This window comes from Centroberyx affinis, unplaced genomic scaffold, assembly GCF_046629955.1.
Source record: "Centroberyx affinis isolate AG114_WGS23_722 - 3 ecotype Tasmania unplaced genomic scaffold, CSIRO-AGI_Caff_v1 ptg005310l_1, whole genome shotgun sequence".
Lineage (NCBI taxonomy): Eukaryota > Metazoa > Chordata > Actinopteri > Beryciformes > Berycidae > Centroberyx > Centroberyx affinis.
In genome coordinates, this window is record NW_027282648.1 from 140,272 (window position 1) to 155,000 (window position 14,729).

The 14,729-nt window shown below is 41.7% G+C and overlaps 1 protein-coding gene across 1 annotated transcript; it reads right to left on the reverse strand.

Annotated features, from left to right (window-relative positions):
* Nucleotides 1-557: 557 nt before the first annotated feature.
* On the reverse strand, nucleotides 558-12,009 carry lmnl3 (lamin L3). Its single transcript, XM_071546550.1, has 12 exons — nucleotides 11,412-12,009; nucleotides 9,326-9,482; nucleotides 8,660-8,785; nucleotides 6,637-6,807; nucleotides 6,267-6,392; nucleotides 5,681-5,901; nucleotides 4,078-4,297; nucleotides 3,455-3,562; nucleotides 3,037-3,153; nucleotides 2,258-2,371; nucleotides 2,040-2,109; nucleotides 558-1,352 (listed from the first exon to the last, which is right to left on the reverse strand). Exons 1-11 carry the CDS (start codon nucleotides 11,804-11,806, stop codon nucleotides 2,071-2,073), a joined length of 1,794 nt encoding a protein of 597 aa, XP_071402651.1. The 5' UTR covers nucleotides 11,807-12,009; the 3' UTR covers nucleotides 558-1,352; nucleotides 2,040-2,070.
* Between the last annotated feature and the right edge of the window lie 2,720 nt (nucleotides 12,010-14,729).

The window sequence follows — 14,729 nt, forward strand, 5'->3', positions numbered from 1 at the left end:
AGAGATTGTGTCGAAGGAGAGAATGTTCTTTGACTTCACTGCCAACTACAACCTTTAAAAAGGGACGAAGGACTAAAAACAAGTCTTACTGTGAAGAAAAACTGCTAGAAACTGTGATATGAGATTATCATGTGACACCGTCTCCAAGTCAGAAGATTGTCCCCTTGAAAAGTGTGGACATTTTCAAAAATGTAGTCCTGGAACCTGCTTTAGAGTCCACCATGACAATCAGTATTATCATTTCCAGGGGGAGAAGACAATGAAGCGAGAGCTAATCTTGCTCTGACGATCCTGTTATTTTTTTCCATTGATACTGCATCAGCTGTTTCACATGAATTAAGTTCAAGATTTCCTTTCAGTGAACGCTTCCACCAAATGAAAATCTGTCCTAACTAGGAAATTCTAGCATCTACAGTGCAAGGTGCTTGAAATGTAAAGACTGAAATAACAAAGTTGTACCAACTGTATTTGTTTAGAAAACTTTATTATGGAAACAATTTATTTATGTAGCTTAATTTCAACTGAGGCTTGAGAGCCTCTACATTCACACATACCCATTTAAATTAAATCAAGGCAAAGTTTACCTCTTTTCTCTTGTGCAGCTGGCATAAAAATCACAACAATGCTCAAGAAACCATGTCATCCACCGCTGCATGCTGTTCTCTGATGGTAAATCCATTACAGAGGAAGACACGCAATATAAACACCATTACTACAGCTGTCTATGTTGAGGCGGTAGACTGCAAACTGAGTGTTATTCACCTTCAGTGAGAAATTACAGTAAAATCTTGCAGTAAAAGATCAACTACTTCAACTTTATCATCCTCCACTGTGGATTTCCTAACTGGATGTTGAGCCTTTCAAAATGCAGCTCATCTTTCGACTGGCACAACAAAACTAGATCAACTATGACATGCAGTTTGTCGGAATAGTTTTAGTGAGACCGTCTTGTGATCTCCAAGTGCGGCAAAATGTTTGAATACATTTGAAATTTAGAAAACAAGGAAAGCAGCGAACAGCTCTGCGGCCTCAGCAGAAACTAACAGGTGCCGACTAGAGCGGGTACTCCACTTCAACACCCTATAAAGCTTAAAAAGCAAAGCAAAAATCATTTGCTGAATGAGGAATACTATTGAATGTGAGGCATCCTACGTCACAGTGGATCTCAAACAGGAATTCCGTGCCCTACGTTAGTTTGTCAGAGAGTTGGATCCAGACAGCAACAGGAGACCAATTTCCTCCGAGGCCACAGACAGTCCAGGTCTCCCAGGTAGAGATGGAGGTCAGTGAGGGGTGGAGGTGGAGGGGGGAATAACTTACATGACAGCACAGCTCGCCTCCTTGGACAGATCCTGAGAAAACACAACGGTGCTTAGTAAACACATTTAATGAACAGCCATCGTGGGACACATGCTGTCCTATCAGAGCAAATTAGTTCTTATGTAAGCGGTCGTTGACCATGCAGCCGAGGGAAAGCATGCCAAATAAGCAATTTTATGAGAGTGGGTTGCTATTGGGGGGGCAACAAACAAGATGCTGTTGTCATGTGGAAACCTCAGTAACTCCAAGTTAGGTGAATTTCATGTTTTCACTTCAATTGAAGTTCCTCGGTGAGTTGAGAAAATTCTATGACCTTTCAAAACATTGGATAAACTCAAAAATGCAATGAAAAGTTCTGGAGATTTTCACCTGACAATGGCAAAATGCAAAGTAGTTTATGCACCTCAAAAACTTGACTAGGTGCTTGATATAAATGGCAACGACAACCACACACTGGCTTGATGCACAGTTAGTGATTTATTCTGCAACGTTTCAACCGAACCAGTTCTTCAGCCATATCTGCCAAATATATTTGACTAGACTTGTTGAAACGCTTCTGAATACAGCACAAAAAGGCAGGCAGCAGCAAATCCAGCATCTTTTCAACAAGCAATGTATTTCAAAATTACATGTAGAGCAATGTGTAGGAAGTAAAAGCAGGTGAGCGGGGGGGGGGAAAAGCCCGGGCCTCAGCAGAGGGACCGCAGGACTCTCCTCACCTGCACTGCAGCAGGCTGCTTTCTCTGCACTTCAAGACACAGAACAACATTTCTTTTTTCTTCTCTTGGGCTTCAGCGTGTGCAGAGGACAGAGAGACAGCGAATGCAGGGGTCACTTTTCAGACACTGCAATATCTGTGCCCGTTTACTTAAAATGCACTTTACAGTTCATGTTGGGGTTATGGGCGGTTTTCGCGTGGCTTTGCGTGTGTGTTTACCTGTCTCCTGAAGTGTTGAATGTCACTGCCCGCGACACACTCTTCATCAAACTCTAGTTCGGTTTCCTCGCCACCTCTGCCCTGCATACACACCACCCTGCGCTCTGCCATCTCCTAAACGGTTTCAGATCACTCCTTGGTTAATTTCATCCAACATCTTAGCTAGCCAAGACATGAGGCAGTATCATTTTGTATTTATTGAGCTTGAAAGTGAAGCCTTGATATTTTGAATTTTAGTTGACTTAGCTTGCCTTGAAGCTAGGCTGTGTGCTTATAACAAGGGTTTGGCGATACAGGATTTTGAAGGTTGATACCAATACTTCTGGATAGTTGTGCCAATATTCCATAACTTTAAATATAACCATTCCCCCAAAAAATGGCAGGTAGAAGTGTCCCCCATCAGTTTAACCCTACTTGTTTCACCCACTGCAAAAAATGTCCATCCTAACAAGTCACTTAGTCTTGTCTTCAGTCTTAAAAAAATTATTTTCCTTAACAAGTGAAAATTCTGCCAACTAGGTGAGATAATTTCACTTGAGACAGGGCAGAATAAGGCAGATCATTCCACCTGTATAAAGAAAATGACACTTGATTCAAGACAATTCTTCAAATAAGTTGATTTACACTGGAAACAAGTAAAATGATCCTACTTGAATGGTGGATTTTTTTCACTTCTCTTGAGAAAAGTAAGATTTGAATGACTTAGAAGACTAGTGATTGTAGCAGTGTGTTTGGGTCTGTGTGGTTTCATTCTCTGAGATGCAGTTTGCTTTAGTTACCTCATGGTTGGGGTTCAGGAGGATCACCCTCACATCGGTGACAGGGCCCCAGCTCCTGTGGCCCTGGAGAACCAAGTCGTCAGGGCGGGCCTCCACCTCTGCACCTGCCGCCCAGATCTGACACACACACTTTAATTTATTCCTGCTCTATTAAGGCCCCAGTTAGGTTGCTTAGCTTGGTGGTGATTGAAATGTTTTAACCATAATAATATACTTTTGGTTTTGGAATACATACCCCTTGAAAATTTTACAGGAAAAAAAGTTGGGCCTGGCACATAAACACATTTCAATAATCTTGATACTTCAATCCTGCATTCAAAGGGTTCTGATAAACCAGGCTCTACTGCATAATATGGAGCTTGAGTATAGCAACTAGATATAACAATACTTTTATCATTATGTAACATAAACTACTCACAGTGAGTGTCTGCCCCCCAGCCAGTACACAGGTAGGGGGAATCTGGAAGGAGATGTCACCCGCATCTGGGTAAGTCCTCCGAACCGACCAGCCACCTAGTGGCTGTTCCTGGAAATGCAGGTATGAGAACACAGGTGAATGGGGGGTCAAACAGGCATCCAGAGAGGTTTCAATAAGCGGTGATTATCCTACCAGATAAAAATAATGCTAAGTAGAATTAATCATTAATGTTCTGAATTAATAATAACCATCTGTTTTAGATAAGTGCTATATAAATTATTAACTATACATCACTTATCTGAAATCAGAGCTCACATAGTGCTTCACAGGAAGGCATTAAAACAAAAAAGTAAGTCCAATAGATAAGATGAAGATAGTCTACAAAAATGCTGAAAGAAGGTTTAAAATACTGTATGCCACTGAATTAACGGTTTTATCTCTGCATCTTGGTACATAACTACCAACTGTGTCATGATAAAGTGAAATTGGGATTTAAATTAACTTAATATTTATTTGAATGATTTAGAGATGTGAGACCATTTTCAGCATAACTGTATTGCAGTAGTGCTGCTGAAGACACACACCCAAAAGACAAACCGTTAACAGGGAACTCAGAATCTTACTGCCTCAGAGTTGTTCTTCAGTATGACATAGTTTCCATCCAGATCGACCTCCGCCACGCTCACTGCACCATGCTCTGTTGAGTGTGTGGACATCTTATAGGCGGGCGAGCTGCCGGAGGCGCCCTCGTGTTTGCGTTTCTTCCCTTTTAGCCTGCGAACGCCGTGTTCGTGTGTTCGAGACACCGCTGTCCGCTGAGAGGGGCTGGGTGACAGGTGCAATCTGGAAAACAAGAGCGGAGATGGATTAGAACTACTAGGTCCAGACTGCCTGCCACACTGTGACCTCCTTTCCGCTTGCATTAACCTGCATCCAGACAGACCAAAAACACATAAAACCCAGGTGTAAATACACCCAAGACACATTGAAGATCCATCCAAACCACCTCCGGAGGCGGTCAGAAACACATTTGGCCTCATTAACAACCAAGTGCAAATGCAATGTGTCTCCAATCGACATACAGGATGTATATAAACAACAGATCTAACCAAGAAACGCACACGAATCAAACAGGTGGCAAGCAGCTCAGATAGTAACATCCTTAGAAATAAAGAAAAATGGCTTGTCAGGATACTCAAGACCAGTGGCGGACTGGCCACCGGGAGGACCGGGACAATTCCCAGTGGGCCGCTCGCTTTATGGGCCGGTGGCCATGGCACTTTGAGCCGCCTATTTCATAAATGAGAGAGAAAGAGAGAGAGCGAGAGAGAGAGAGAGAGCACAAGTGGTGAGCGATGCCCCCACCCCTCGCGAACGGAGTGTCAGAGGAGCCGATCAGCGCGATCAGACAGTAGTATTTTGGAGAAAAACTTAACAAAATGGAAAGGAATCCTTCCGAAAAACGAAAAGGTGGGGCAGAGAAATTGAGGAATAAAAAAATGAAGACCCGTGAAGCTGAGGCATAAAAAATGAGGGGTGTGCCTTGTCCCAAAACAAGACACACAGATGTGTGAAAATGACATCCTTCTTCATGCTGAATAAAATGGAGTAGAATAGAATACAACTTGTGTTACTTTTTGTAGGGAATGTCCTCCCATGTGGGTAATATTAATGTAAGGAATATGGGTCTTTTCACACAGTGGCACTCATTATGAAGAGTTATCAATTTTCAAGTGTCACAAATTGTAAGATAAATATTCCTACAATGTCTAAAAATCTGTCTCATAAACTTAACTATCAATTGGAAATATTAACTAACAATTGAATCATTATTATTGAAATTTCAATATTAAGAGTTAATCTAAATTAAAATACAATATTATACCTTTGGTTACACTAAATTAACAATATTGATCATCATACTATACTTATAAGTAGTGACACTAAGTCTTGCTGTATTCATGTATGCGTCAACGGGGGGGGGGGGGGGGGATGGTGGAATATTCGCAGGCTGGATGTGGGCCGGTCTGGGTCAAAAAGTCCAGGGCCATTTTCTTGTCCCAGTCCGTCCCTGCTCAAGACAAGGTGTTTACTGTCAGTTTTAAAAGGAGATACATATGAGAGGAAGTGATGTGCAGCGGGAATCTGCATTTTAGGTGAACACGGATAGTGCGTTGCGCTAGTATGGTATGATGTGCGGGAACAGGTTTCTGACCGCTTCCATACCTCTGTTCCTCCACCTCCAGCATCTTCCTGTAGGCGTTGATCTCCATGTCCAGAGCCAGCTTGATGTCCAGCAGGTTCTCGTAGTCCTCCAGCTGGTTGAGCATCTGGCTGCGCATGGTCAGCAACTCCTGCTCCTTCTGACTGAGTTTGTGCTGCCAAACATCCCGCTCGCTGTCCAGAGTCCTCTCCAACTCCTGAACCCGGCCCTCCAGCGCCGCTTTCTGACAGAGGGAGGAAGGGGGCAAATAACATGAAGGGGTTTTTCTTGTTTTTATTCAAAGCTGCACGAGGCAACTTCGCATGTCGGCAGCTCCGAATGGCAGTGAGAGGTAACCGTTTTAAAAATCTCAACTTTAAAGCCCACAAATCACGTAATGCGATGTCAGTAAACCACACACAGTAAGTATGCGTTTACCAACCCGCATATCTGTGATGCTTTATACCAAAGGATACCAAAGGGACGAGAGAGGCAAAAGATCTAACGTTGGTGAGTCCAGCTTTCTCTCTTCATATGTGAATTATGTTTTTGGGGGATTGTGATGGACTCATTTCCACTCTAGCCCCCCCCCCCCTTCAGTCTGCCTACCCCTCTCTGGTACTGCTGGAGCTGGGAGCTGAGGGTTTCCACCCGGAGCTTGGTGGTTTCCAGTTCGTCTCTGGTGGCCGATGCAGTGTCATTCTTCTCCAACGCAGCCTGCTGGGCGTTCTCCAGCTGGAGTGCAGAGAGCATGCAATGCAAACACACAAACGCCCTTTGAATAGAACATTTAAAAGCATTCTAGCCTGCTATTGACAGACAAACATTGATGTGTATATTAAAAGGACACAGTCGTCGAAGCTGGAAATGTCTTGACACGCAATTTATTGCTCATCCTTGTGCATGAGCAACAAATCTAGGACTGAGTTGCCATGCTGCAGTAAATTTGCTGCTGCGTATTTTGTATATGTGTGTGTACCTTGACACTGTAGTTCCTCTCTAGGTCCTCTTTGTACTGTAGGATCTGTGCATCATGGTCCTGGCGGAGTTGTTGCATTGCCTCAGACAGTTTACTCTCAAACTCTCGTCGACTTCCCAAGTCCACCTCCACTAGACGGCTCTCGTGTCGGCTCCGGATCTCCAGGATCTCCTACAAGAACACACACGATATTGGTTTGGCATATCTAACTGTCAAATCTAACTGTGCAAGTTCTGCAGCAGCTATGGTGCCAGTCATGTTGAAAGATGTGTAGCTCTGTCTGCTTGTAGTCTAGTGAGGACCGGCCTGACTCTTGGTACAGTAAAGTTAGGACTTTTTGACAAAGTGAGGACTCCCTTAGCTTGTGTTCACTGTGAAATTTGTCCATTTTAGGGGTTAGATGTTAGAATTACAGTTAGGTTAAGGTTAACTATGTATTGCCAAGGTCAGGTCATTTGGCTAGAGTGAGATTTTCATGCCATGGGCTGTAACTTTCGCACGTGCATGTCTTAACCATAAATAATTTTTTTACTTAGCCTACAAATTCACAAACTACTGATTACTGGCTGTCACTTGTCCACACATTTCATACTTTTCCGATTTTATTTCGTCTGTCTGTGACATTTCCCCTCCTCCCCTTTCAGCCCTATTTCTCTACTGTACAATAATTAATATATTTTGCCTGAGCTGCTGGGAATTACAACACCTAAGCCATAACACTAATTACATTATGTACATTGTTTTACTCCAGATATCAGTAAAGTGTAGGCTACTCTCTATGCCATGTCTTTCCTTCCTCCTCTGTCTCCCTCTTTCCTTCTCTTCATTAGGATTTCTCCCTTTCTCCTCCACCTCCTCTTTATTAGGACTTCTCAGTTTCTCTCCACTCCTCCCATTCTCCTCTTAAAAAGTATTTCAGCAAACTCATGTGGAGTCGTGGTCACAGAAGTAATGGCTGAATATAATTTTTTTTCTACTTGCTTTCTAGGCCAGTGAGCTAGCTAGGGGGGCAGACTTGGTTCAAAACATTTTTTTTTTTAAATTCAAACCAGCTTTGTGGGAATAACCCGGTCCAGTTTGATTTTTAAATGTATCCTTTGACAAGATTCAAATATTTATTACGACACTATAGGCCTATTTAGCATAACATAGGCGTATTATCTTTTATCGTCCTAATAACAGTGCAGGAAAAAGTGCAAAGCAATGGTGTAATGTAGAGTAAAAATTGAGAGGGTATCCCTAACTTTAATAAACTCCATGACTATCACTAGCTAATATCAAGCCAAACTGCAGCTAGCTAAATAGAAAGCAGAATATTTAGCTCTTTCCTTTAGCCATCCCAGGAAGTTACTCCTCACCTGAGCAGAATCACCTGCTGCTCCTCCTATTAACAGTGTAGGAGAAGGTGCAAAGCAAGCAAGAAGCTGATAAAAGTATCCCTAAATTGAAATAAACAACAACCAGCTAACTGTATGAAGCCAAACTAACAGTAGCTAGCTAACATTAGCCAATATCAGGCAGAATTTTTAGCCATTTCCTTTGCCTTTCTCAGCTTCCTCCTCACCTGTCCAGGAACCAAACAATGTTGGAATCTGAACTACCATTTTAAAAGACTATCCCCCTCATACATACCGTGACTGTTAGCTCGAGAGCTGGTAAGCTAGCCTAAAAAATTACTGAACTATCAAACCAAATGCAGTATAAGTCAACTTACTTTTCTTGATTTGAAGAAATAATCGATTGTCTGCTGCCTTTATGCGGGCTTAAAGAACAATTTAACTACGTACCTCTTGAAGAATACTGTCTGCTAGCTAGCAGATGTGCTCAGAATACTCTATTCAGACTGAGTCTAGCTGTATTTTAAATGACCATTTATATACTGTGGCATGAGATTTGTTTGGGGTGCTTGAGAGTGAGACGCAGGCCGAAAGCGTGTGTCTCACTCCAAACACGTGACAGTTGGCAACCCTGTTACTGCTGAAACTTGGGGTATGAATGCCTGTGTGTGTTGTGGGTGTGTTACCTGCTCACTGATGTTCCTCTGGAGGTCAAGCTGTTCTTTGAGCGTTTGCGTCTGGTTCTCCAAGTCCACCCTCCTCAGCAGCTCAGAGTTCAGCTGGGTCTTTGTGTCCGCCAGAGCAGCCTCCATCTGGTGACCACACACACACACACAGGTTTAAAAACTGATTGGTTGATTTCACATTTTGTCCTGAGTGGGACCCATTTTGCATCTTTTTAGTTTCCCTGCAGAGACGTAACACATACCCCACCTAATATTCCCAAATAATCCTGTGTATTCCAAATATGTTCATGTAAACAATAACTTGTACAAACTGATCATGAGGAAACTGGGCATGAAAATAATCAGACAAAAATGTACATAATAATTGCTACTGAACTGATACAATGCATACACATTATAGCTAAAAGTGAATGGTCTGATAATGTAGGTTGTTCCAAATGTAGGTTAACCATTTTGTCTTCAGCCCTAGTCTCTACTCCAAAACACTCTGAGTTGTAACCTGTTAGCTAGCTAACTAGCTAGCAGGTTAGTAAGTCTAGTCTACATAGCCTTAGAGACTGGTCTTAGATTCTCAGGTTAGACTAGTCTAATTAAGACTGCCTGTTACATAAATATTAAGACTGACTTATTGTGAGGTAGGAAAGTCAGCCACCCTTCCGTTCATACATTGTCCAGCTGGCCCTGGAGGTCAGCAACGTCGTCGCTCAGATTCCTGTTCTCTGCTAGCAGCTTGGTGTACTCGAGATCCTTGGAGCTCAGGGCCGCCTCGACGTTCCTCCACTGGTCCAATGCATTAGCCAGGTCAGCCTCCCTCTTCTGGCTCCTAGTGAGGGGGAAAACAACCATCAACAAATAGTGTTCACCACAGTAGGAGACTTGACCCCCTATATGTGCTGTTCTCTCTCATATGGGCAGATCATCACACCAAAGTCCATTCAAAAATCTGGCAGTTTAACGCTGCCTTGCTCATTGACAAGGTACATACGTGGAAGAACGTCACTTAAGACCTTTTAAGATTTGTTAGGAACCACTCCTCAATTCGGCACACATCTAATCCACTAATCAGCACTTATTTCAATGACATTAAAACTTTAAAGAATTGGTTCACAATCTTTTCCCAACTAACTACTCAGTGATGAGCAGCGTGGTGGATCACTTACATGCTAACAATTCAGATGGGGTCTTAAGTCATGTTCTATCACCTGATGCATTGTTTCCAATAAACACGGTGTGTTTAAATTGCCAGAATGTTGAATGAAATTTTGGCATGATGTGCTCTCCATAGTCCATACAAGAGTGAACTGCACATATCAGGACAAAAGAGACTATCCACCTGATCAATCGTTTATGCATGCTTCTTCTATGCAATCTATCAGCCAAGATAACTTAGATTTTCTACTTTACATCCATATATTGTTGCTGTTTCACAATGATTTGGAATTGCAACTGCAGTGATTAAATATTTTCTATAGAAAAGGACAAAACACACTCATCCCAATCCTCAACAACAGGTTCCCAGCAGAATCCAAAACATGAATGAAACTGATATGAGTCCCCACTGTTATCTGCTCCCAAGGTGTCTAAATTTAGTAACACCTATACATAGGTGATGTTTCGAGTGTCTTGCCAGCTTGATGAAACATTTTCAACATGTGCCAGACCATGTTAGCTCTTTATTACATTGAAAAATGTGAAATAAAAAATGTGATATATAAGGCAGGGCTAACAATATGTTTCTATGGTCTTGAACAATTTGGCTAGAATTTGTGTATATAATCATGTCTCCAAAGACTCCAAAGACCCCAAAGACCAGGCCAAAGACTTTTGATGTCATCAAGTCAAATGCCAAGGACCTAAAGAAAAATCACTAATAGTCCTATAGGGACTTCAAGTGTATCTGTGGTATTCACTAGTGAGTTTAGCCATAGCCTCTACTCCTTAAACCTTTATGGCATTTATTTTCTCCTATACCATCTATATAATATTCCTATAGGATATTTTATATAGTTTATAGTTATGGTGGTGCTACTTTGACAGAGATTGGAGACCAAGGTTATGGACCACTTGATACTACCCAAGCTAGTTCAGCTTTTCGTATTGATTCTACATGGAGCTGTTCAGGGTTGTGCCTGAATTCCCAGTCTTGATGATGCTCTGGTTCCTAGCTGTGGAAGAGAGTTGCTCATGTTCAAATATTGACTGAAGTGTTGCAGGTCAGGAATAACATAATAATGTAAAGTGACTGTGTTGAGGTAAACTTGTCTTATCCCAGTAGGCTAGTAGTAATATGAAGAGAGCCATTACTTTTAATGTTAATTTAATGTTGCCTTGCTTGTCAGCAATAATATAAACCCCTTACAATAAGACTCAACATCTGAACATATAGAAGCCACATTTTCAATTCGGCACAGATCAATCAAACACCACTAAAAGAAAATGTCTTTTTTTCTTTAGAACGGGCAAGCCTGTTATTCTACCCATCAAAATACACCTCTGAGGCCAGCAACGAGCTGTGTAAACCAAATATAAATATGGAAATTATATTGAAATGCATGCCGCTTGGTGTACTGGATGCATGCCGAAATAAAGTGTGCGTCCCAAGACTTTTGTAAATGTTTTAATTCATGCTCTACCATGTGTGTGCGTTTAAGCAAAGCACCATTAAATAGTCAAGATTTCTTTCAATCAGTCTGGCGTAACATTCTCTCCGTAGAGCAGCGGTATGTTTCGGGGCTAACTTAACCAGAACTACCTGGCTTGAAGTTTCCTGTGCTCCTCGCAGAGACTCCCATAGTCGATCTGCAGGCGGGCCCTCTCCCCGGCCAGGCCGTCCAGGGACTTCCTGACGTCGGCCAACTCCACCTCGTACAGCCGCCGCACGTTGCCCATCTCCCGGCTCTTGGACTCATCTTGCTCCTCCAGCTGGATCAGTATGGAAGACCTCTCGCTCTCCAGCTCCTGGACGCGCTGAATGTAGTTGGCGAGGCGGTCGTTGAGGTGCCGGAGCTCGTCTTTCACCTGCATGCGGGACAGGGTGGTCGGGCTGGTGGCGGACGCAGGCAGGCCGGCGGCCACGGTGCAGCGGCGGCTGGCGGAGCGGCTGGAGCGGCTGCCGGAGGCGGCCGGGGTGGAGGTGGCAGAGGCCATGGTGGTGGTGCTGGTGTTGCTGGGTCGGGTACACCTGCAGTTCACCAATCAATCCAAACGTTTCAAAAGTATACAAAGCGACGGGCTCCAGCAGTCAGCTACATCCACCCCGATCAAACACAAAGGAGGGGTACAGGAACGCTTAAAATGATTTAAAAGTCAAATGGAAGCAATCCAGTAAAGTTAATCAATCATCACTGCGCATGGCGAACGTGGATCCGACCGTCTATAGTTGGAAGTGGGCGTTTTCAAACACGGCAAGGCAAATCCAGGCCACACCATGGATGTATTAGGGCCACACGGCTGAAATGAATCAGTATTAAGTTTATTTGACGAGTTGACGCACTGAGAAGATGGGAAGAGCAACATCAGCGTCAAGCCGCCCAGAATAAAACAGAAAACTTCCGGGGTAAACCATCAAAGTAAAAGCCGTGTTGACGCGCGTTTAAACGTTTTTGTGTAATACAAAGTACCAAGGTAATAAATGAATTATGCATTTAAGGAGGAATCTGCAGTAAATATTTTTTTTTTTTGCAAATATAGCAAGATGTCATACATAGTGTAGGGCTGCAAAAAATTACAAAAAAGACTCAATAACAAAACTTATGCCAGACAACTTGGAAGGATGTGTGGCAAAACTGTTTCTAACGGCTATAGGATGGAGCAGACTTAGCACCCAGGTAACTAAGCTTCCATTATATTGCTTTTAGGAATAATTATGCTGCTGATATGGATTAAAATTGACTCTTTTTTTTTTATAGCAGACATCCTTCCAAGTTTGTGCTTGAGTCTTTGCTTGTGAAATTCCTACAGCCTATTATATTATATAGATGACAATGACAGGGCATTTCACTGGTGCCTTATGCTGACTGATTTACAGGACAGTAGACATCCTTCTAAATGTTCTGGTAGTTCTTTTTTAATACTTGCATCAAATATCTTTTAGCCTTAAAATCTCCAGTCCATAAAGCACTCTGTCATCAGGGAATATCATGCACCATGACATAATATAATCTGAATTGAACATAACATAATCTGAATATATAAACAAAAATAAATGTATTTTCAGAAAGCCATTATTTTATGCTGTCAGCCCAAAAAGGTAGTTCAATTCTATTAATAAAAGTGTAACCTAGTTTAACTCCATATTTAATGTGATGATTCATCTGAGTCGTTTTGATACAATATACTGGATGTTATTCTGTGCAGACCAATAGGCCTTAATTATTTTTTCCCCGCAAATGACAAACTGTATACCTTTATTTTGAAGGCAGAACTTCCGGTATTTTCCTGTTTACGTCTGTCCGGCTTGACTTAGCTGGGATTCTTGTATGGTATCAGCTGATACAGAGATGACTGGCCAAAACCCCAGAGCTGATGTCACTTATCACAAGACCACATTTAAAGGAAAAGCTACTATTTTCTCGTTTAATCCTTTTATTATAATAAAATCCCCCGCTATTAATATTAACACAGTCTGGGTCAGCAGCCACAAATAGCCTATTCATATGCATATGTTCCAAATGTGGATTCCCATATGCAACAACTATATGGCCGTACTATAGGCCTACACATATTATTTTGACATAAGTTTCAATATATATAGTAATCTCATGTGTACGTCGCTTTGGATAAAAGCGTCTGCCAAAAGGGAAATTGTAATTGTAATTGTAGTAAATATATTTATTAAGCTATTTCAAAATGCCAGTAAACGTATTTATGTATAATGTCTTAGATGAGAACACATTTTAAAATATCAGTAAATATTTATATGTATGTATAACTATATTCATGAATAATGTATCCTGGCATGAGATCATATTTCAAAACTCTTAGATGGCATATCCTGGGGTAAAATACATTTAAACTTATTCCATGTCAAAATTTATTTCTGTGCCATGTATGTAAATATACATCTAAATGCATGGAGAACATACAGTATGGAATTGGACATTTTTGTAATATTAACATATATTTCCCCCATATATGTGTGTATGTATAAAACATTCAATATTTTTTATATGGTTTCCATATATGTCAGTACATAACATATGCAAATACAATTCTTGGATTTTTATTAAATTATACAATTTATAAACTATTTTATTAAACTATAATCAGGATGGAGTAGTTTATAATCTTTATATCCGTGTGGATGGACATGAGGTCAAGTGTAAATTTCAGTTAGAAACTCATTAATTCATTTAAAATCTCCAAGTCAAATGTATGGAGTCATAATAATAAAAGTGATGATTTGGACCGGAGAATATGACTGAAAAGTGAGTCTGAATGGTTGATGAGGGAGTTTGGACAGCAGGGGGCGCCAGACCTCCATCACAGAGTCCATCAGGCTGAGCCTCTGCTCTCTCTCACACACACACACACACACACACACACACACACACACACACACACACACACACACAGCTGAGGGACTGAAACAGTCAGTTTTGGTCCAAATCTGCAGCCTGCTCAACCTGTCAGCACAGTGTCACTCTGCCAGTCAGTCAGTTGGTCAGTCGGTATTCACCAGCTGACTGACTTATACTTATAACAGTAAATTAATAATTCAGTCAGTCAGTTAGTGAGGATAAAAGTAAGTTAGTATAACAGTCAGTCAGCCAATATAACAGTCAGTCAATCTAATAGTCAGTCAATTAGTCAGTCAGTCAACCAGCCAGTCAATTAGTCAGCCAGTTAATTAGTCAGTCAATTAGTCAGTCAGTCAGTTAGTCAGTCAGTCAACCAGTCAGTCAATTAGTAAGGCTTACTATCTGACTGACTGACCTGTGACAGGTCACAGCCGGCCCTAAGCATTAGAGAGAGCGCAGGGGGCGCAAGCCAGAAAGTTTTTTTTTTTTTTTTTTTTTTTTAAGGCGCCCCCCAGATTATTGTTGTTTTTTTAGGAGCCCCCCAGGTAAGG

Coding starts and splice junctions, on each gene's coding strand:
- lmnl3 (XM_071546550.1), bottom strand. CDS start 11,806: ATGGCCTCTGCCACCTCCACCCCGGCCGCCTCCGGCAGCCGCTCCAGC. Junction 3,154..3,454: donor CTGGGGGGCAGACACTCACT/GTGAGTAGTTTA, acceptor TGTGTGTGTCAG/ATCTGGGCGGCAGGTGCAGA. Junction 2,372..3,036: donor TCCTGAACCCCAACCATGAG/GTAACTAAAGCA, acceptor GAAACCGTTTAG/GAGATGGCAGAGCGCAGGGT.